This window comes from Dipodomys spectabilis, unplaced genomic scaffold, assembly GCF_019054845.1.
Source record: "Dipodomys spectabilis isolate Male_0828 unplaced genomic scaffold, ASM1905484v1 ptg000004l, whole genome shotgun sequence".
Lineage (NCBI taxonomy): Eukaryota > Metazoa > Chordata > Mammalia > Rodentia > Heteromyidae > Dipodomys > Dipodomys spectabilis.
The window spans coordinates 2502500-2524971 of record NW_024870681.1 but is presented as its reverse complement, the minus strand read 5'-3'; the positions used below and the strand labels follow the sequence as shown (position 1 = coordinate 2524971).

General features: G+C 49.8%; 1 protein-coding gene across 2 annotated transcripts; it reads left to right on the top strand.

The window, feature by feature from the left end:
• Window positions 1-1439: 1439 nt before the first annotated feature.
• Window positions 1440-21600, top strand: Sarm1 (sterile alpha and TIR motif containing 1). Of its 2 annotated transcripts, XM_042693346.1 has the most exons (10): window positions 1440-1909; window positions 7693-8311; window positions 11079-11291; window positions 11575-11666; window positions 11784-12023; window positions 13769-13794; window positions 14420-14591; window positions 14663-14852; window positions 19314-19435; window positions 19591-21600. In XM_042693346.1, the coding sequence occupies exons 1-10, from the start codon at window positions 1440-1442 to the stop codon at window positions 19718-19720; spliced, it is 2274 nt and encodes a 757-aa protein (XP_042549280.1). In that variant the 3' UTR covers window positions 19721-21600. The 2 variants fall into 2 exon arrangements, with proteins under 2 accessions (XP_042549280.1, XP_042549290.1); XM_042693356.1 differs by lacking the exon at window positions 13769-13794 and having other exon boundaries at window positions 11784-12019; window positions 14489-14591.
• The last annotated feature ends 872 nt before the right edge of the window (window positions 21601-22472 follow it).

Below are 22472 nucleotides of genomic sequence, written 5' to 3'. Positions count from 1 at the left end.
AGGTTAGGCTCTCATGAGGTATGTATAATCCCTCTACTCCTACTGGCACAGAATATCCAGCCACGAGACTTCATCACAGAAGCCTGTTCATCACAGAGTTTTTAGCTGGCATTTTCTGTTCTGTCATCAGAGGAGGGAGTGTGTAAGTCTGGCCAATCTCTTCTCTATGAGACACACGCATAAAGGGGCCTTTAGAAATGTTAGAGAGCCAGGCATATGTAATCCTAGCTACTCAGGAAACTGAGATCTGAGGATTACAGTTCAAAGCCAGCCTGGGCAGGAAAGTCTGTGAGATTATCTACAATTAACCAGCAAGAAGCTGAAAGTTGGAAATGGTGCAGTGACTCAGAGTGATAGAGTGCTAGTTTTGAGTGAAAAAGCTCAGGGAGAGTGTCCAGGCCCTTCCTGAGTTCAAACCCCACCACCAAAAAACAAAACCCACTAATTTCTTGGTGCAGGCAATGTGGGTTGGTGGTAGAGTGTTGCCTAGCATGCAGGAAATCCTGAGTTCAGTTCCTCAGTACCACATAAACAGAAAAATCCAGAAGTGACTCTGGCTCAAGTGGAAGAGTCCTACCCTTGAGCAAAAAGAAGCTCAGGGACAGTGCCCAGGCCCTGAGTTCAAGCCCCAGGTTTGGCAAAAAAAAAAAAAAAAAGTGGAGCTGTGGATCAAGTAGAGTGCTAACCTAAAAAAAGAAAAAGAAAAAGAAAGTTCAATGATAGTGCTCAGTCCCTGAGTTCAAGCCCTAGGACCAGCACACACACATACACACACACACACACACACACACACACACACACACACACACACACACACACACACAGTTGTTGTTGGGGGTGGGGGGAGTTGTTAGGAACTTTGCGATTGCTTTAATCACTGGGAGGGAGGGGTACACTCGGTGGCGCTGCTTCCCACCTCTCAAGTCAGGGCAACGGATATGACTTAAAGGGAGGAGGGAGTGTGGGCGTGGGTGGAAAGGCCTGGGGGCGGGGCTTCCTAGGCAGAGGGGGCGCGGCCTCCGCGGCCTAGAGGCGGGGCTTCGCCTGTAGTCTCAACAGCCCGGGGTCCGGGGCGTGGCTGGCGCAGAGCATCTCTGCTTGCGGGAGCTGGAGCTGGAGTGCCGCTTTGTTCTATCAGCTGCTTGCTCTACCTTTCGGCATCTGGATCCTCCTTCGCTTTCCCACTCTCTCCTTCGCCCATTCCCCGAGAAGTGGTTTGCATCCCCTTCTCCGATTGCTGCTCCGCAAAGCCTGACCTCACCCCTGCCTCCCCAAAGTCCAGCGGGCACCCTTGCCCGGAATCCTTTTCTCCCTTAGCCCTTCTTACCTCCTTCGTCTCCCCTTTCTCAAGGTCTGGGCTGCTCTCCGGGCCCCGATCTTCCCCCCGCCCACCCCCGTCGCCCCCCAAGGCCAGGAATGTCCCCTGCCAGCCCGCGCCCATGGTCCTGACGCTGCTCCTCTCCGCCTACAAGCTGTGCCGCTTCTTCGCCATGTCCGGCCCACGACCCAGAGCCGAGCGGCTGGTGGTGCCGGGGACCGATCAGGGTGGCGGCGCGGGCCCGTGGTGGGCTTCGGGCGGCCGCGGGTCCCGCGAGGTGTCGCCTGGGGTGGGCGCTGAGGTGCGGGGCGCCCTGGAGCGTGCCCTGCCTGAGCTGCAGCAGGCGCTGTCGGCGCTGAAGCAGGCAGGGGCCGCGCGGGCTGTGGGCGCGGGCCTAGCCGAGGTCTTCCAGCTGGTGGAGGAGGCCTGGCTGCTCCCAGCCGTGGGCCGCGAGGTGGCCCAAGGTCTGTGCGATGCCATCCGCCTAGATGGCGGTCTGGACCTGCTGTTGCGGCTGCTGCAGGCGCCGGAGCTGGAGACGCGTGTGCAGGCTGCGCGGCTGCTGGAGCAGATCCTGGTAGCTGAGAACCGGTGAGGGCGCGAGACTCGTGGAGGGGGAGAGCAAGGCGAGGTGAGGGGCGGCTGGGGGTGGGGGTCGGGGTCAGGTACCTGGGTCTTCCACCTGCCTCGCTTCATCTACTAATCTATTAATCTACTCCACACTACACCTCATCTAATAGGAATTAGTGCGTCCGTTTTACAAATGGGGAAAGTGAGGCTTGGGAAAGTCTAATGAGTAATCCAGAAGGAACTAATGATGTAGTGAGGATTTATTTTCAGGATGAGTAGGGTAAGGAATGGAAACAGAGAAAGAATACTGTTGTAGGGCTAGAGTGTTCCCCCCCTCCTCTTCCTCCTCTTCCTTCCTTCCTTCCTTCCTTCCTCCCTTCCTTCCTTCCTTCCTTCCTATGTACACCTACTGTGGTTTGAACTCAGGGTCTGGGTGCTGTCCCTTAGCATTTTCTCTCAAGGCTGGGACTCTATGATTTGAGGTACAGCCCCACTTGGAGATAAAAGTCTCACCGATTTTTCTGCTTGGGCTGACTTTGGACTGGGACCCTCAGATTTCAGCCTCCAGAGTAGCTACGACTACAGGTTTAGGAACCTATCTTTAGTTCCATGGATGGAGATGGCATCTTAGTACCAATGCCAACCCATAGCTCTGGGCCTCTGTCTGGGTGTCCTTCTTTGCTTACCCTTGCTCCAAACAGAAATGATCTCATTCTGAAGCTGCTGATCTGGAATAGAAAGTTTCCTGCCCGAGTGAATGGGTGGAGGTGGAAGAAACTGAAGTGCAAACTGGGCAGGGGTCAGAGCATGTGTTTTCACCCCTTCCCTACACTAACTACCAACATATAGAAGTGGGGTCAAAACAAGCCTTAAAATTTCACTTTTCCTTTGTGATGCCAGAGCACTCCCGTCTGTAGCAGAATGCTCAGACTTCTTGGGCTTACGAGAGTTTTGGGAGTCACTAGCTCATGCATCGCTCACAGGTGTGATGGCAGTGGAGGAGTGTTTTCCTTGCCATTTTCCAAAAAGGAAAAAAAAATCCTCTGTGATTGGTGGAAATAAGGCAACTGTCAAAATATAGCATAAATAAAACAACTTAGGTTGGGTGACCAAGATAAAGTTCTGCTTGTTTAGCAAGTCACTAGCTTCCCACGGATCAGTGTCCTAAGGGGGATGGACCATGAATTTAGAGGACTTGCACGTGGCAATGGGTGTTCTAAGGGTGTGGTGGGCCATGGACCGTATGTGTGCCTTCCTAAGTGGGTCATAGCAGTTATAACTAGAATCTCTGGGAAGTGAGTACAGCTAGTGCCCTAGGATTAGCAGGGGTGCAAGATGCTGTAGTGTGTGTGTGTGTGTGTGTGTGTGTGTGTGTGTGTGTGTGTGTACAGCTCTTGGGGCTTGAACTCAGGACCTGTGTGCTGTCCCTGAGCTTTTTTGATCACAGCTAGTGTTTTCCACTTAAGCACAGCTCCACTTCTGGCTTTTTTCCCTTTTCTTATTTCTTTTTTTTTTTTTTTTTTCATTTTTATTACTATATCTTTAAGTAGTTGTACAAAGAAGTTCCCATTCTACAAAACAGTATATGAGTACAAGGTGTCTGACAACATTATCACACATTGCTCCTAACCCATCCCTTCTTTTGCTTTATTTTTTATTTTATTTTATTTTATTTTTTGTCGGTCGTGGGGCTTGAACTCTGGGCCTGGGCGCTGTCCCTCAGCTCTTCATCTCAAGGTGAGCGCTCTACCACTTGAGCTACAGCGCCACTTCCGGTTTTCTGGTGGTTTATTGGAGATAGGAGTCTCACGGTCTTTCCTGCCCGGGCTGGCTTTGAACCGCGATTCTCAGATCTCAGCCTCCTGAGTAGCTAGGATTACAGGCATGAGCCACCGGCGCCCGGCTTCTTTCGATTTTTTTAAAAATTGAGATTAGGTGATTACATAAATTTCACACATTTCATAGTATTGTGGAATTGTGATATGTAGTTAAAGTCACAAACACATTTTAACCTTCACAAGGCAAATTTCATTATGTTCTATAAAGTTTGTGAATTCTATGAGCTTTGACAATACAAATTATTTCTTCCACATCAGGTGATGATTACATTTCTTTCCTTTTGCTTAGTGTAGGCTGTTCCCTCTTTCCCTTTCATTTTTCCCTTCCCATCACTGTCTTTGGGTTGCTTAGTTCTTTTTCTTCTTCTATGTCCAGCAGCTGATGGGCCACTTTGTTGTATGTTGTTTCATTTCCCACTTTCTCTCTCTCTGTATGTGTGTGTGTGTGTGTGTGTGTGTGTGTGTGTGTGTGTGTGTGTGTGTGTGTGTATACAGGTCTTGGGGCTTGAACTCAGGACCTGGGTGCTGTCCCTGAGCTTTTTGATCAAAGCTAGTGTTTTACCACTTGAGCACAGCTCCACTTCTGGCTTTTTTTCCTTTTCTTATTTCTTCTCTCTCTCTCTCTCTCTCCCTCTCTCCCCTCCCCCCTCACCCACCACTGTGTGCATTTAATTAGCGATAAGAGTCTCACAGCTGGCTTTGAATCATGATTAGGATTAGGTTAGGATTGCACGTGTGAACCTCCAGTGCCTAGAAAACTCATATGTTTAAGGTTGAAAATGATGGTCCTCACTTGGTTCAGAATTATGGAGAGGAGAGTCACTCACCAGGGTCTTTGGTTCCAAGACACAACACACATTCTGATGCCAGTGTTTCTTCAGGACCAAGGACAGAGAACAGCACGGATGGTGGCTATCAAATTCCTTCCTAAGGGCTGGGAAGTTGGCTCAGTGGTAGAGCACTTGCCTTGCATGCCTGAGGCCCTGGGTTCAATTCCTCAGCACCACATAAGCAAAAAGAAAAAACCCGGAAGTGGCGCTGTGACTCAAGTGGTAGAGCACTAGCCTTGAGCTGAAGAGCTGAAGGACAGTGCCTAGGCCCAGAGTTCAGGCCCCATGACCGGACCCAAAAAAAAAAAAAAGAAAGAAATTCCTTCCTAAGAGTCAGGTGTAATCCCAGATACTTGGGAGGTAGACATTAGGAGGGTAGTTTGCCAACACAGGCAGAAAGCTAGCAAGACCCCCATCTCAATAAACAAGCAATGCAGGAGACATAAGTAGGAAGATCTTGGTTGGAGTATCAGGGTCAAGGCTGGTCTTGAGCCACAATGTGAGATACTTCCTGAAAAATAACAAAAGCAGAAAAAACATTTGGAGGCATGGCTCAAGTGGTAGAACACTCATCTAGCAAGCATAAGGCCCTGTGCTCAAACATCAGTACTATCTAAGCAGCTGGATTTTGGTGGCTCATACCTATAATCCTAGCTAGTCAGGAGGCTGAGATTTGAGGATTGAGGTTTGAAGCCAACCCAGGGAGGAAAGTGTGTGAGACCCTCATCAATTAACCATAAAAATTCAGAAGTGGAACTGTGGCTTCAATGATAGAGTTCTAGACTTGAGAAAAAAATTCACAGGGACAATACTTATGAGGGCCCCGAGTTCAAGTCCCAAGATTGGTACAAAATAAAGAAACAAAAACTCTTTCCCAATAAATTCAGTCTTTGCATGCCTCCAGGTTACTCAGGGTCAAGGCTGGAAGGGGGAGAAGAAGAAGTGGGTGATACACTGAGCGTTAATATTTATGGAGCCTTTTTCTTTCTCCATCAACCAAACTCTTTCCTCTCCTTCTCCTACTACTCCTCCTCTTTCCTCCCCCTACCTCCTCCCCATACCTCCTCCCCCCTCTCCTCTTCCTCCTCTCCTCCTCCTCCTCCTCTTCTTCTTCTTCTTCTTCTTCTTCTTCTTCTTCTTCTTCTTCTTCTTCTTCTTCTTCTTCTTCTTCTTCTTCTTCTTCTTCTTCTTCTTCTTCTTCTTCTTCTTCTTCTTCTCCTCCCCTCCTTCTTTTTCTCCTTCTTCTTCTTCCTCTCCTTCTCCCTCTCACCCTCATTCCCCTCTTCCTCTCCCTCACCCCTCCTCCTCCTTCTTCCTGCTTGTAGGTGAGCCTAGGAGCTGTTTCTTAGTTTGTTGTTGTTGTTTTTTACTCAGACTGAGGCTTGAGCCTGACTCCTTGAACCACAGCTCCACTTCCAGTTTTTTGCTAGTTAATTGGAGATTTTTAAAAATCTCATGGATTTTCCCTCTTGGGCTGACTTTGAACTATGATTCTTAGATCTCAGCCTCTTGAGTAGCTAGAATTACAGGCATAAGCCATTGGTGGCCAGCTGTCTTTCTTTTTATTAAATGAGCATAAGCCCAGTCAGGTTTAGTTTCCATTTAATATTAGCCTCCCCAGTGCAAAGCATGGCACACAGAATGTTCTCAACAAGTATCTGTTGAGTGAGTGAGTATATACAGCCCAATCATGGAACGTGGATGGAGGCAAGTTTGGAAGCAAGGCTAAGAGGGATGCATTTCAAATGACACTTCAAATGATGATAAGTTAACAGTTATTAAAGTTTTTCTGCTCTGTGCCAGGCACTATGCCAAGCACTTTCTATGGATGATCTCATCAATTCTGATAATAATCCTATTATTAGGTACTCAGGGCCTGGGCACGGTCCCTGAGCTTTAGTGTACAAGGCTACCACTTGCGCTACAGCTTCACTTCTAGCTTTTTTTCTGTCCTGTCCTGGGGTTTGAACTCAGGCCCTGGGCTCTGTCCTTGAGCCACTCTGTGCTTAGGGCTTGCATTCTATCATTTGAGCCACAACACCACTTCTGGCTTTTTCTGTTTATGTGGTATTGATGAATCAAACCGAGGGCTTCATGCATGCTAGGCAAGCATTCTACTACTAAGCCATATTCCCAGCCCTAACTTCTAGCTTTTTTAGAACTTAATTGGAGATAAAAGTCCTGTGGACTTTCCTGTCACGACTGGCTTTAAACCATTATTCTCAGATCTCAGCCTCCTGAATAGTTAGGATTACAGATGTGAGCCAACAGCACCTGCTTCTCTTTTCATAGTTAAGCTCCCTCAAAACTTAAGGAGAGAGATACAAAAGATGCCCATGCCCCATGACTGGAAAGTAGCAAAGAAGGGCCAGGATTCGGGGAGTCTGCTCCAGATCTGGAAGCATATTGCTTGTGTGTGTGTGTGTGTTGTGGGGCCTGAACTCTGGGCCTGGGCACTGTCCCTCAGCTGTTCAGCTCAAGGCTAGTGCTCTACCACTTGAGCCACAGTACCACTTCCGGCTTTTTCTGCTTATGTGGTACTGAGGAATCGAACCCAGGGCCTCATGCATGCAAGGCAAGCACTCTACCACTGAGCCACCTTCCCAAGCATACTGCTTCTTAAGGGGAGGAGACACCAGCAGGGTGCTCACGCTGGTAATACTACCTACCGAGGAGGTTGAGATCTGAGGATCATGGTTCAAAGCCAGCCTGAGCAGGAAAGCCTGTGAGATTCTTATATCCAATAAACCACCAGAAAAATGGAAGTGGTGCTGTGGCTCAAGTGGTAGAGCACTCGCCTTGAGCTGAAGAACTGAGGGACAACGCCCAGGCCCAGAGTTCAGGCCCCACAACCAAAAAATAAAAATAAAAACGCAATGGAGAGGCTTTGAGTTCAAACCCCCAAAACACAGAGAGGTGGGGGGAGGGAGTGTCCAAGAGGCTGCCTGTGGCCAGGATGGAGCACCCTCCTCCTTCTCCCCCCAATAACCAGAAAAACCTGGTGAGAGTGAGGGACCAGGAAGGATAACGCAGTCCCCACGTCTCCTACGACAGTCTATAACCCTGTCCTCAACCAACAAGCCAAGCTCCCCAGTGTGCAGCAACTCCACGGTTCCCTTCCCTTCTCTCCGGGCAGGGACCGCGTGGCGCGCATCGGCCTGGGCGTGATCCTGAACCTATCGAAGGAGCGTGAACCCGTGGAGCTGGCACGGAGCGTGGCGGGCATCATGGAGCACATGTTCAAGCACTCGGAGGAGACGTGCCAGAGGCTGGTGGCAGCCGGCGGCTTGGACGCTGTCCTGTACTGGTGTCGCCGCACCGACCCGGCGCTGCTGCGCCATTGCGCGCTGGCGCTGGCTAACTGCGCCCTGCACGGGGGCCAGGCGGTGCAGCGACGCATGGTGGAGAAGCGCGCCGCCGAGTGGCTCTTCCCGCTCGCCTTCTCCAAGGAGGACGAGCTGCTGCGGCTGCACGCCTGCCTGGCTGTGGCCGTGTTGGCCACCAACAAGGAGGTGGAGCGTGAGGTGGAGCGCTCAGGCACGCTGGCGCTTGTGGAGCCGCTTGTGGCCTCGCTGGACCCTGGTCGCTTTGCCCGCTGCTTGGTGGACGCCAGCGACACGAGCCAGGGACGCGGACCAGACGATCTGCAGAGCCTCGTGCTGCTGCTGGACTCGTCCCGCTTGGAAGCCCAGTGCATCGGGGCTTTCTACTTGTGCACAGAGGCTGCCATCAAGAGTCTGCAGGGCAAGACCAAGGTGATGGTAATGGGGGAGGGTGGATCAAGGGTTAAAAAGCATCTCGGGAGCCTGGTGCTGGTGGCTCTCGCCTGTAATCCTACCTACTTAGGAAGCTGAGATCTGAGGATCAAGGTTCAAAGCCAGCCCGGGTAGGAAAGTCCGTGAGACTCTTACCTCCAATAAACTCCTCAGAAAAAGCTAGAAGTGGTGCTGTGGCTCAAGTGGTAGAGCGCTCACCTTGAGCTGAAGAGCTCAGGGACAGTGCCCAGGCCCAGAGTTCAAGCCCTATGACTGACCAAAATAAAAAATAAATAAATAAAAGCATCGGGGAAGGCTTCCCAGAGGAAGTGATACTTGTCCAGGATTTGAAGGATGTATGAGCATTAGGTGAAGCCAGGTGCCAGTAGTTCATGACTGTAAATCCTATCCACTCAGGAGGGCTGAGACCTGGGTACCAGCTCCAGAGGTATGGCTCAAGTGGTAGAGGACCAGCATTAAGCAAGAAAAGTGAGAGTGCAAGACCCTGAGTTCAAGCTCCAATATGGTGTGTATACTGGATTGAGGAGCCAGCCATTTTGGCATTGAAGGCAAGACTCAGAGTTTGAACTTAGCCTCTGGGGGCAAGAGAACACACACACACACACACACACACACACACACACACACACACACACATACATGGAGGTTTTAAAGCAGGGAACACACTTTTATTTTTCTTTTTTTTGCAAAGATCACCCTGATTGTTGTGCAGAAATGTAGCAAGGAAAGGCAAGATTGGAGGCAACCAACTGGGAGCTAGGCTGTCATGGTGTCTGGAGAATTGAGAGTGCAGATGTGAAGCTATGTGCAGTAGCCAAGGGAAGCAGAGTCAAGAAGCATTTAAGAGGTGGGATTAGAACTGGGTGCCTGAGAAGAGAGAGACTATCTGAGGATAGGCCAGGCCACAAACACATACATGCCGGAGAAAAGAGAGTGAATTTGGTGTGACATGTTGAGATTGAGGTAGCTAAACCAGGTGCCAGTGGCTCACGCCTGTAATCCTAGCTACTGAGGAGGCTGAGGTCTGAGGATCACAGTTCAAAGCTAGCCCAGGCAGAAAAGTCTGTGAGACTCATCTCCAATAAACCACTAGAAAACCGAAGTGGCGCTGTGGCTCAAGCGGTAGAGTGCTCGCCTTGAGCAGAAGAGCACAGGGACAGCCCCAAGCCCAGAGTTTCAAGTAGCTGACAGATGCCTCATTGGGCAGCTTCAGTGGGTGGTTTTGCTGCCTGGGCCTAGAGTCTAGAAAGGATACAAGAGCTAGAGACAGGCATGAGAGGAAGGTAGGGCATCAGTGCATCTGTCAAAGAACTCTTAGCTAAATCCCAAAGGGTCCTCATAGCCAAGGTCTAAACCATACCTTTGTCTGCTGCTTTAACTTGCTAATGATCTCGAGTACTTGATTTTCTCTCTCTGGACTTCATTTCAGATAGACAAACAGACAGACAGATAGATATAGTTTCTGAAGCCTCTCTGAACATCCAGTGTAAAGAGCTGGACTCACAGCTGGGAAGGTGGCTCCGTGGTAGAGTGCTTGCCTCGCAAGCATGAGGCCCTGGGTTCAATTACTCAGCACCACATAAATAGAAAAAGCTGGAAGTGAAGCTGTGGCTCAAGTGGTAGAGCACTAGCCTTGAGCTGAAGAGCTGAGGGACAGTTCCCACTCCAAGTTCAAGCCCCACAATCGATCGAAAAAGAAAAAAAAAAAGAGAGAGAGCTGGATTCTAGCTTCTGTGCCCCAGAATTGATCCATGGGAAGACTAGCCAGTAAAACACATCATTTTGTCCTAGTAGAAAGGACTTGGAGGAGAATAAGAAGCAAGAAACCTAAAAACTGGATCTGTAGAACAATCCTATTAGTTCTATCACCTCTTTCCCATCAAGGCCAAGTGAGTGCAGTTCAGCAAAGATGTTGAGCCTCTATTCCATGTCCTTTATTATGCCACATAGAGGGGCACATGTCCTCCACTTATAGGCCAGTGGAATATGCATTATCAGCTAGTGACAGTGGCATTTGGAGTATGGTCATAGTTCTAACTGGAGGTGTGGGCCAGGCTATGAAGAAATCAATGTGAGCTTCACAAAAGAGGCACTAAGCAGCATGAATTCCAATGAATGAGTAGGATTCTCATGAGCAGACCAAAAGAACTATGGACTTGGAAGTGTCATAGGTGAGACCTAAAGGTATGAGAGCTTTGGTGGATGTATGAGGTGAGCTAGAAGTAGCAGACTGGGGATATACTATATAACCTGGTAGCCATACTGAAAACTCAGATTTAACCCCAGGGCAGATGAATGCTGTGGTAAGGACAGGTAAGGGACTTCTGGTCAAGAGTCAAATGAAGCTGGAAGCGGGTGGCTGGTGGCTCATGCCTGTATCCTAGCTACTCGACAAGCTGAGATCTGAGACTCTAGGTCCAAAGCCAGCCTGGACTAACAAATCCAATGGACTGTTATCTCCAATTAACCAGCAAATGCCTGAAATGGAGGTGTGGCTCAAGTGGAAGAATCTCAGCCTTGAGTGAAAAAGCCAAGCTCTCCTTTGAGGCCTGGAGTTCAAGGCCCAGTTCCAGTATGGGGGGGGGGAAAAAAAAAAGCAAGCGAGCTTCATAAAGAAGAATGCACGACTGGATCACAGAATGGAGGAAGGGCTAGGGTGGATGGTAGGACTAGAAGGCAAGAGAACACATCAGGGAGAAGCTGGCCAACTGGTGGACCCTAACCTGCCATCTCACCCCTTTCTCAGGTGTTCAGCGACATTGGCGCCATCCAGAGCCTAAAACGCCTGGTTTCCTACTCCACCAATGGCACCACTTCAGCACTGGCCAAGCGTGCACTGCGCCTGCTGGGGGAGGACGTGCCCCGGCGCATCCTGCCCTGCGTGGCCAGCTGGAAGGAGGCTGAAGTGCAGACGTGGCTGCAGCAGATCGGCTTCTCCCAGTACTGCGAGCGCTTCCGGGTAGAGCATGGAGGGGAGGGAGATGCCTCCCCAGGGGTCTTGGGGCCACAATCTTTCCCAGAGTGCTCTGGGCACAGGCCACTGAGTCCCTCGGTGCCCCTCAGGCCTGTGGTGCTGTGATAGCCTTTTGGGGAGGGGGAGTTTATATTCAGCCATGCTGCTCAGTGTGTGTGTGTGTGTGGGGGGGTCATCAGCCTTTTCCACTGCCCCTTCCAGTTCGCTCCTTAGCATCTGGAGTTTGAGGGAGGAGGGGAGCCTGCCTCACACTGCCCCACCCCCCCAGGAGCAGCAGGTAGATGGCGATCTGCTTCTACGGCTCACAGAGGAGGAATTACAGAGTGACCTGGGCATGAAATCCAGCATCACCCGCAAGAGGTAGGGAGTACCTCACCTGCCAGCCCAGTCCCACCCTTTCAGATCTAACTGACCCCTCCCACCCCCTCACCAGCCCGACCCAGGTTGGAACCACAGCTTCTTTTCCGTGGCGTGCAGGTTCTTTAGAGAGCTCACAGAGCTCAAGACCTTTGCCAACTACGCTATGTGTGACCGCAGCAACCTGGCAGACTGGTTGGGCAGCCTGGACCCTCGCTTCCGCCAGTACACCTATGGTCTGGTCAGCTGTGGCCTGGACCGCTCCCTCCTGCACCGTGTGTCCGAGCAGCAGCTGCTGGAGGACTGCGGCATCCGCCTGGGTGTGCATCGAACGCGCATCATCTCTGCCGCCAGAGGTCAGTCTGGAGCCCTACCCAGCTGAGCCTCAGTCTTAGAGAAATGAGGAGAGACTTAGGGTGGAGGCTGAGAGTCTTTCTCATCACACTGGGTCCACACTGAGGAAGCAAAAATGAAAGTGATGCACTTTGTCCTCAAGAAGTTCCCAGTGTGAGTAGGGTAACAGGATAGGAGTAAGCAGGTCTACCAACAGGCAGGTAGCCTTAGCAGGAAGCTTGCCCAGGACTCCACTGGGAGCCCAGGGGAAGCACAGCCTATTCTATCCACTCAAGTATAGACTTGGTGGGGGAGGGGCTGCCTGGCCAGATCTTGAGGGATATACGGGGGGTAGAGCTAGCAGGAAAGGCAGCCCAGGCAGAGGGCAGCTTATGCAACTATAGCAAGAGGTAGGAGAGCTGGGTGCTGGTGGCTCACATCAGTCATCCTACCTACTCAGGAGGCTGAGATCTGAGGATCAAAGTTCGAAGCCAGGAACAGTGCCCAGGCCCTGAGTTCAAGCCTCAATACCAGCACGAGAGAGAGAGAGAGAGAGAGAGAGACAGACAGACAGACAGAGAGAGAGAGACAGAGACACAGAGATAGAAAGACAGACAGAGACAGAGACAGACAGAGAAACAGAAAGATAAGGCAGTGTATAGGGTGCATAAATGGCACCTGGGGAGCACACAGGGGATATAGGTTAGCTGACAACACTTTACAAAGTACAGATTTTGGAATTTGTTTAGTTCCGGAGGACTATAGAAACTCTCCTGGTTTAAACTTATTTTAATTTACTGACTAATTATTTAGTTAACACTTATTGTGAATTATTATATACCAGGCATTGTATTATGTTTTTAACACCTTACCTCATTAATTTCTACTACCATTCTGTGAAGTAGGAGTTCAATTTTTTTTTTTTTTGCCGGCCGTGGACCTGAACTCTGGGCCTAGACGCTGTCCCTCAGCTCTTCAGCTCAAGGCGAGCGCTCTACCACTTGAGCCACAGCGCCACTTCCAGCTTTTTCTGTTTATGTGGTGCTGAGGAATCGAACCCAGGGCCTCAGGCATGCAAAGCAAGCACTCTACCACTGAGCCACCTTCCCAGCCCTCAATTTTTTTTTTTTTTTTTGGGTCCGGTCGTGGGGTCTGAACTCTGGGCCTGGGCGCTGTCCCTCAGCTCTTCAGCTCAAGGCTAGCATTCTACCACTTGAGCCACAGCGCCACTTCCGGCTTTTTTCTTTTTGCTTATGTGGTGCTGAGGAATCGAACCCAGGGCCTCATGCATGCAAGGCAAGCGCTCTACCACTGAGCCACCTTCCCAGCCCCTCAATTTTTTTTTTTTAATCAGCTTTGGAAACCTTTTAGCCTGGTATGGTGGCACATTCTATAATCCTAGTGGGGGATGGTAAAGGCAGAAGGATTGAGAGTTGCAACTAGCTTAGGCTACTATAGTAAGACCTTGTCTCAAAAACAAAAAGAAGCTGAAAGCTGGTGGCACATGCTTCTCCTAGCCATTCAGGAGGCTGAGATCTGAGAATTGAGATTCAAAGCCAGCCTAGGCAGAAAAATGCAAGACTCTTATATTCAATCAACTATTAAAAAAAAAAGTTGGAAGTGGCTGGGAGCTGGTGGCTCACACTTGTAATCCTAGCTACTCAGGAGGCTGAGATCTAAGGATTGTAGTTCAAAGCCAGACTGGGCAGGAACATCCATGAGACTCTTATTTCCAATAAACTATTCAGAAAAAGCCAAAAGTAAAGCTGTAGCTCAAGTGATAGAGGGCTAGCCTTGAGTAAAAGAAGCTCAGGGACAGAGCTCAGACCCTGCATCAAGTCCCAGGACTGGCACAGAAAATAAAAGATGCAAGTGTAGGTATAAGCTCAGGGACAGTGTCCAGGCTCCAGGACTCACACACACACACACACACACACACACACACACACACACACACACACACCCCTAAAGACATGGCCTCCCACATAGCTTGGAATGACATGAACCACTGCTAATAGCTCTGAATTGAGAAGGGAAGGGTCTGTGAGCTCTTGTGACCAAGCTGGTCCTGAGCTGCCATCTTCCTATTCCTAGCCTATCAAGTGGTTGAGGTTATAGGCACAAACTACTGGTACCCAGCTTGTTTTTTTTGTATTTTGTTTTTAAACAGAATCTCATTCACTTTAGCTGGGCTAGCCTAAAACTCCTGATCTTTTTGCCTCTACCTCCCAACTAGCTGAGATCACCACACCTGGCACAGTGCTTGCCTTCTGAGATGGGATTTATCAATGATTTCATCCTTCTTTTCTATAGAGCCTTCCTTCCTGAAGGCCTTACCTTTCATTCATTGGCCCTTTTTGGGTCAAGCCACCTTGCCCATCTGGGCTAAGAATTCTGGATGGACAGGGGACTAAGTCTTTAAGGGAGGATGTCCCTCACAGTGTGTGGTGGGAAGGGTTACACTTACTTGCTATCTCTCTTGCTGGCCTCAGAAATGCTACACTCCCCGCTGCCCTGCAGTGGCAGCAAGCCCAGTGGGGACACCCCAGATGTTTTCATCAGCTACCGAAGGAACTCAGGCTCCCAGCTGGCCAGGTAAGGAGGGACAGGCAGACAGTCTGGGGCTTTGGGCATGACCCTGATGGCAACACAGGACTCTTCTTCAGCCTCCTGAAGGTGCACCTGCAGCTGCATGGCTTCAGTGTCTTCATTGATGTGGAGAAGCTGGAAGCCGGCAAGTTTGAAGACAAGCTCATCCAGAGTGTTATGGGGGCCCGCAACTTTGTGCTGGTGCTGTCGGCCGGAGCACTGGACAAGTGCATGCAGGACCATGACTGCAAGGACTGGGTGCACAAGGTAGGTGCTAGACTGGATGTCTCCAGTAACAGCATTAGCCCAGGGCTGAGGGGGCAGGGTCCTCTTCTTCGAAGTTCTTCTTTTCTGCATTCAGCTGGAAATTGAGAGCCAAACTGGAAGTCTACAGCTCTAACGGGCATAGGGCTTTTTTTTTTTTTTTTCAGTAAAAGCACCTAAGTCTCTTAGGATATTATTACAAGGCAAGGATTAAAAGAGCTCAATTGTGAATTGCTTAATAGAATGCCTGACACATAGTAATTGCTGAAGAACGATAGCAATTCTATTAATATAATTATGACTACTATATCAGTTTAGTTCACTGCAGTGTCTCCATGCATGGCATGTAGAAGGAAAGTAGACTACTTACAGAAGGCATGAATAGATGGTTCTATATCACATCTTCTTATCAATCATTCATCAGTCAATAGGAATTGAGGGCTGGGCTGAGGGATGGAATAGTCATCTGAGGCTCTTGTCCTCAAGCTTTTGAGGTGACAAACATGTGACAGTGAGCTGTCATGGTGGCCTGTGGCTATAGTCCTAACTACTTAGAAGGCTAAAACAGAGGATTGCTTGAGCCCATGTGTTCAAGACCAACCCGGACAGCATAGCAAAACCTTGTATCTTATGCACATACTCTCTCTTACACACACACACACACACACACACACACACACACACACACACAGAATGTGTTCACAGTGACTAGATGATATACAAGTTGGTGTAAATACTAAGTCTAATAGCCAAACATCTCACTCATATTCCTACAGGAATATGGAGAAGGCTAGAATAATCACAGAAAGCTTCATAGAGGAAGCAGGACTTACAAAGAGTCTTAAAAACATAGGTGAACTGAAGAGAAGCCATCCTAGGCAGGGGAACAGCATGAGAGAATGAATAAAGGTATTCTAGCCCACATGCAGGGCTAGTATCACTCTCTCCATATCATAGATAAAGAAATTGAAGGCGGGCACCAGTGGCTCACACCTGTAATCCTAGCTACTCAGGAGGCTGAGATCTGAGGATTACAGTTCAAAGCCAGCCCAGGCAGGAAAGTCTGTGAGACACATCTCCAATAAACCACCAGAAAACAGGAAGTGGCGCTGTGGCTCAAGTGGTAGAGCACTCACCTTGAGCTGAAGAGCTGAGGGACAGGGCCCAGACCCAGAGTTCAAGCCCCACAACCAACAGAAAAGAAAAAAGAAAAAAAAATTGAGGCTTAGAGAAGCAGAATAATTCTTACATGGCCAGATTGCTAGTGCAGATGTCAGAAAAGCTTGGCTTTGAACTCTGACTCCAGAGCTCATGCTCTTGCTCAGGATCTATGCGGTGTCAATGACACAGATCTGAGGTTGTGCAAGGGGTGGTGGTGGGAGAGTATTGAACTCAGGGTTCAGGGTTCAGCAGATACCACAAGTGACTGTCTACATCTCTTTTCAACTTCACATTCAGTGATGTTGTATTGGTAGCTGGAACTCCATTGTGATAAGTGTATTTACACTAAGGAAACTGGCAACTTGTTCCAGTTAAGTTTGCCTGTATGATTGTTTGGTTGGGGTTTTCCCCATAGAGAGCTAGCTGTTCAATTGCAGCATTGATTGGATGAGGACTATGGAACCAGGTTATGGACTGTCTAAAGGTAAGAAGACTTGTGTTAAGCTCTAGGAAACAGGGAGATGCCCTGGCAGTGATGTTAGGACAACAGAGTGCAGTCTAGACTGCAGTGAGGAAAAAGGTCGAGTTCCAGAGGCATATAGGAGGGCTGAGGACTGGGCCTGGTTTGAGGAGGAGGCCTGGGGCCAAAAGAAATGCTGAAGGAGAACTAGGAATGTGTCGTAGAGGTAGAGTGCTTGCGTAGCATGCATGAAGCCCTGGGTTTGATTCCTCAGTACCACATAGAGAAGGTTGGAAGTGGCTCTGTAGCTCAAGTGTTAGCTTTGAGCAAAAGAAGTGCCCATATACTGAGTCCAAGTCCCAGGACTGGGAGAAAGAGAGAGAGACAGAGAGAGACAGAGAGACAGAGAAACAGAGAGAGACAGAGAGAGACAGAGACAGAGAGAGACAGAGACAGAGAGAGACAGAGACAGATGGAGGAGAGACAGAGACAGACAGAGACAGAGACAGAGAGGCTGAAGGAACACCACTGAGGATCTTGAGTTAGGTGGTAGTTAGCAAGTAGGGGAGAGAACTGTCACCTTGTTTGTGCTGCTGGAGTCTAAAATCATGCATGGAACAAAGGAGGCTTTAAAAGTATTGAATCAACGATTGAACGCATATCCACTTATCAGAAGTCTTGACCCTAGTCAAGCTTTTGTTCTCAGCCAGAGTGCTTTTGAACATCCATTCAACCATTATTGCTCTCTTTCTCTCTCCGTATGTGTATGTTTCAAATCCAGGGCCTCGTGAATGTTAGGCAAGGGCTCACCACTAAACCACACCCTAACCCTGGCATATTCCTTAATTGAACAGCCTCTGTGCAATGGGGAGTTATATTATCTTTGGTTTTGTACAATTCTGGACGAAACAGATGTCTAATTGTGTGCGGCAGGGTCAGAATTCATCAAGATGCTTAACAGTCCCAAACTTGCACTCTGGAAGGCTTGAGTTAGAGGCCTGGCCCCTCCTAGGCTCTAGGCCATTTGTGGGACTTGGGGAGATATCCCTTCCTCTCTGTATCTCTCCTCTTCCTCTGTAATGTAGTGAGGCTCCTCAAAGGCCACTTGGAGCTGAAGCTTTCCAGGCCCTTTCCCCAGGAAGATACTTGCCACCCATTGTCCCAACAGAGAAGGCAGGCAGGGTGATGGCAACCTTTGGCTTGGACCAGTCCCAAAAACTCTGTCATCCTTCTTGGGGTGTTTTTGAGTGCCTAAGTGCCTCTGGTTTTAATATTCCCTTCTCCAAAGCCACATTTAGTGGCTAATCAATATAGACAACCACAAATGAACTGCACTCAAGAAAGTCCCATCTCTGTGGTTGCTTCTTAAAAGGAAAAAAAAAAACTGATAAGAACTTACCAGAGTGCCATTAATAGTAAGTAATGTTCTCAGAACAATTGTGTGAGGGCAGTTTTATCATCCTCACTTTACAAAGGAAGAAATAAGAATTGTATTTTCATTTTTTGTATCAGTACTGGGATTTGAACTTGGGGGTTGGGAGCTATTTCTTTGCTTTTTTGCTCAAGGCTGGCCATCTACCACTTGAACCACAGCTCTACTTCCAGCTTTTTGTTAGTTAATTGTGGATAAGAGTCTCACAGACTTTCCTGCACAGGCTGGCTTCAAACCATGATCCTCAGATCTCAGCCCCCTCAGTAGCTAGGATTACAAGCATGAGTCACCAGCCACCTGGCCTGTCTTATGGTTTTAAGAGTCTCTGTCTGTGGTAGCTTGATCGATTGACTTTGCTGGCTTCTGGCATGGTGTAAGGAAGGATATGTAGAAGTACATAGTTCAGGGCTGGGAATATGGTTAGTGATAAGAGTGGTTGCCTAGCATGCATAAAGCCCTAGGTTTGATTCCTCAGTACCACATAAACAGAAAAAGCCAGAAGTGGTTCTGTGGCTCAAGTGATAGAGTGCTAGTCTTGAGCAAAAGCAGCTCAGGGATAGTGCCCAAACCCTGAGTTCTAGCCCCACTGGCAAAAAAATAAAGTACATGGTTCATGGTGTGTGATAGAGTACACTACTGACTTTATGGTGGTCAGGAAGCAGAAAATGAGAGAGGCGAGGGGGGAAGGTACCTAGGTAGGCTCCAATATACTGTTCAAGGTGTTGCCCCTGCATTCAAGTTGACCCATCCATCTTGAGTCCTGCCCCATCTCCTAAAATTTCTACCACCTCCAATGGTCCCATCAGCTGGAGACCAAGTCTTCTATGAGCTTTGGTGGGACACTTGAACTTGAAAGTGTTATAGCACTCTTCCTCCTCTCTCTTTGGTAGTATTGGGGTTTGAACCCAGGGCTGCACACTTTTGTTATTTTTGTGTTGTTGGTCATAGGGCTTGAACTCTGGGCCTGAGCACTGTCCCTGAGCTTTCCTGCTTAAGGCTAGCACTCTACTACTTTGAGCCACAGCTCCACTTCTGGTTTTCTGGTGGTTAAGTGGAGATAAGAGTTTCATGGACTTTCCTGCCCAGACTAGTTTCCAATTGTAATCTGAACTCTGGGCCTGGGCGCTGTCCCTCAGCTCTTCAGCTCAAGGCTAGCACTCTACCACTTGAGCCACAGCGCCACTTCTGACCTTTTTTTTTTTCTGCTTATGAGGTGCTGAGGAATGGAACCCAGGGCCTCATGCATGCAAGGCAAGCGCTCTACCACTGTGGTGGCTTGTTTTTGAGATGCAGGCTGGCTTTTTTTTTTGGCAAGGCTGGCCTCAAACCATGACCTTCCTACCTTTGTCACTGCACAGCTGGAAATACAGGTGTGCCACCACACTGGGCCTCCCCTCTCTTCTTTCTCCAGGAGATTGTAACTGCATTAAACTGTGGCAAGAACATCGTGCCTGTCATTGATGGCTTCGAGTGGCCTGAGCCCCAGACTCTACCTGAGGACATGCAGGCCGTGCTTACCTTCAATGGCATCAAGTGAGCTCCTGGGCCCTAGGGAACTGAGAGAGAGCCAATGCGGGGAATGGGAGAACAAATCGCCCAAGCGAATCACATGTGGGTAAAGCAACCAGGCCCTGGCCTGCAGCTCCCATGGCCCAGCTGTCTGACCCACTCAGCCTCTGTGCCCACAGGTGGTCCCACGAGTACCAAGAGGCCACCATCGAGAAGATCATCCGCTTCCTGCAGGGCCGTTCCTCTCGGGAGTCATCTGCAGGCTCCGATACCAGTTTGGAGGGTGCTACAGCCATGGGCCTGCCCTAGCCAGCCTCCCAGCAACCAAACCCTGCTGTGACTCCCATTTCCAGAGTCTTCCCCCAAGGAACAGCTCCTCAAAATGGCTGCCCGGGGCCTTCTCAGGAAATGGCTCTGCCTTTCCCTACCCTCTTGGTCCACTTCAAACCCACTTTCCTCAATATCTGGAGGTGTGGGAGAAGTCTTCCTCCCTCAGACTCTGTCATCAGGTTCTCTGCTTTCTACTCCTAGAGCCAGGTCCCTGCTCTGCTCTGGAGAAACAAGACATTGAGGAGAAGGGAGAAGAGTCTTCTTCCTGATTAGGGTAAAGGCAGGCAGCCTCTGGTAGGAAATTAGAGAAATAGGCTCTCTGCCTGGGCCTCTTAAGTCTGAGCTAGGGCCTAGGCCACAAGGCAGCCAGAGATGCATATCCTGGTATGGCTGTCCCCTGAGACTCTGGTCCCTGGCTTGCCCCTTTCTGCTGCCTTGTCATCTTACTGTGGAACCACTCACTGCTGCCTCCCACACCCCCCTCCTTCTACCCCAGCCTTCCTTTGGGGCAGCTTTCTCTGCCATATCTCTGGTTTAGGTTGGGCTGAACTGGCCATTTGGTTATACTTTCTGGTGCAAAGAGTCACCCCTGCCTGGATAGGGGAGGCTCTGTCTCAAAGCCACCTTACCCTATTCCTTGGTATTGTGCCTAAGGGTCCTGCCTGACCTAAGCAGGCTGGTTTACCCAGCCTCTCACCCACTCAGGCTTGCTCCCTGTTGCGCAGGGAAGCAACCAGTAGCCTAGGCAAAGCCTGCAATTCTACGAGGCGAGATCCCCAGGAGCACAGGTTAGTCTTAGGACAGTTTTTGCAACTGCAGTATGCATGCAACCCACTGGGAATATTGCTTAAATCCAATTCAGGAGATGAGCAGGTTGGGGCTGAGTCTGCCAATGGTCACTGACCCCCAGCTCCAATGATATCGATGCCTCAAAGGACAGTGCTTTGAGCAGCAGCTCCTCACAGACCCCTGCCATTTCCCAAACCCTTCCTTCACAGTCTCTCATCACCACAGCATCCCTGTCCTGTAATATCACTCCCATTGTGGATAAGGAAGAGAGGCTGAGTGATAAGCCCAGTTCCCAAGTCTACAATGGCAACCCTAAGACACCCCAGGTGGAATTGCTATCCTGAACATCATCCCCCAGGAAGAGTGGGAGCCAGACAGAAGTGACCAGCAGGAGCATCCCCCGGCCCCTCCCTGCACTGGAGGACTTGAAAGCAGTCAGGCTCCGGCAGGCAGAATTGACTGATACAGGCCATGTATCTGTCCCACTGTTTCCCTCTGAGGGTGGACGGGGAGGGGTCAAACAAGGCTGTTGTTACTCCCAGATCTCTGCATGGGGAGCTGGCCAAGTCCCCCTTGCTCTTGGAACACATAATCTCTCTCCAGGCTTGAACACCTTCCTTCCTCTCCTCTCCCTGCCAAAGACTTCTACTGGTCCTAGCCTAAATCTGGCTTTGACTCCCCACCATCCTCCCACAGCTAGGCAGTGAGAACTCTCACTCTCCAGGAGTAATCCTAGTTGGTGCCACGACCTCAAGAGGTTCCCACCGGCATTACTTGAGAAGTCACTAGTTTTTCTGTTTGAGACACACTCCATTGCTGTCCACTGCCATTGTCTGACCCTTTGGTGACCCCTGAGCCTCTCCTGTCTTCCTAGACAATCAGAGCCCAATCTCCTGACCCAGCCAATGTCAGTGACCAGCCTCCCCACAGGCAGGCCTGTAGCTCAGGGGTGATGCCCATGACAAACATGCTCAGACTGCAGCCAGAGCCAGCACCTGGGCTCCAGCTTCCACCCAGTCACTGCCCTGACTCAGATCTTCAGGGCCAGGGTTTTCTGCTTGGCTAGTCTACAGCTGCTGCACTCCTCCCCCTCTCCCCCCACCCCACGGTGTTTGGTGCTGAGTCAGCAAGGTCCCTAAAACCCCACCCACCACTCACTTCACCCACCCTTCCCCAGAGGCCATGAGCTGTTCAGGGACACTTAGAAGGCAAAATTCCAGTTACAATTCATTCAATCCCTCTACCAGGCCCACAAACACAGGCATCTCACTCCAGAACTATTATATGAGGTGGGAGGCACCTCCAAGCATCCAACTAGTGCATCTGACCAAGTGGGAGCCTCACAATCAGTGTGCAGCATTGCTGACCCAGCCCTTCCTAAAGGGACTTTTGCTCAAGGTCAATCAGCTAGTCAGAGGACAGGCTCAGCCTGAGACCGGCATACAGCCTTTTCCTTCCTCCGCCCCATAGCCCTACATGGTTGGTCAGTGGAGGTCTTCTCCTTGCCTCGCTCTGCCAGTTAGAGGGGACAGTGAGGCAGGAGTCTGGAAACAGGCTCATGCTGTGAAGTCTAGCCAGCCCTACTGTATCTTGGGTTACCCCCCTTTCATGTGTGTAATTTCCAGCTAGGAGAGACTTGCTTACAGGGGAAGTGAGAGAGAAGAAAAAGGAAGGGGGGGGGAAGCAGAGCCCAGGCCCCATGGGTATTCCAGTTTGAAGAGTCAAGAATCACATGACTTGTGTTTGCTAGGGGGTCTTACAGCTCTCTTTTAAAGCCAGTGCCTTAATATTCAATAAGATTCTACCTTTCAGCTTCAGACCCAGACCTTGCTAGCTTCCCAGACATGAGGCTACCATTCTCTGGGAAGCCAGGTCATGTGGGAAGTTGAGCCCAGCTCCCAGGTTCCTGTTGACCTATGGAAGCATAGAGGATGGTCTCAGC

Excerpts from the sequence above, each read along its gene's own strand:
- Sarm1 (XM_042693346.1), top strand. The coding sequence starts at position 1,440 with ATGGTCCTGACGCTGCTCCTCTCCGCCTACAAGCTGTGCCGCTTCTTC. Across the intron at positions 1,910-7,692 it reads ATCCTGGTAGCTGAGAACCG|GGACCGCGTGGCGCGCATCG; the intron begins GTGAGGGCGCGA and ends CTCTCCGGGCAG. Across the intron at positions 14,592-14,662 it reads TCAGGCTCCCAGCTGGCCAG|CCTCCTGAAGGTGCACCTGC; the intron begins GTAAGGAGGGAC and ends ACTCTTCTTCAG.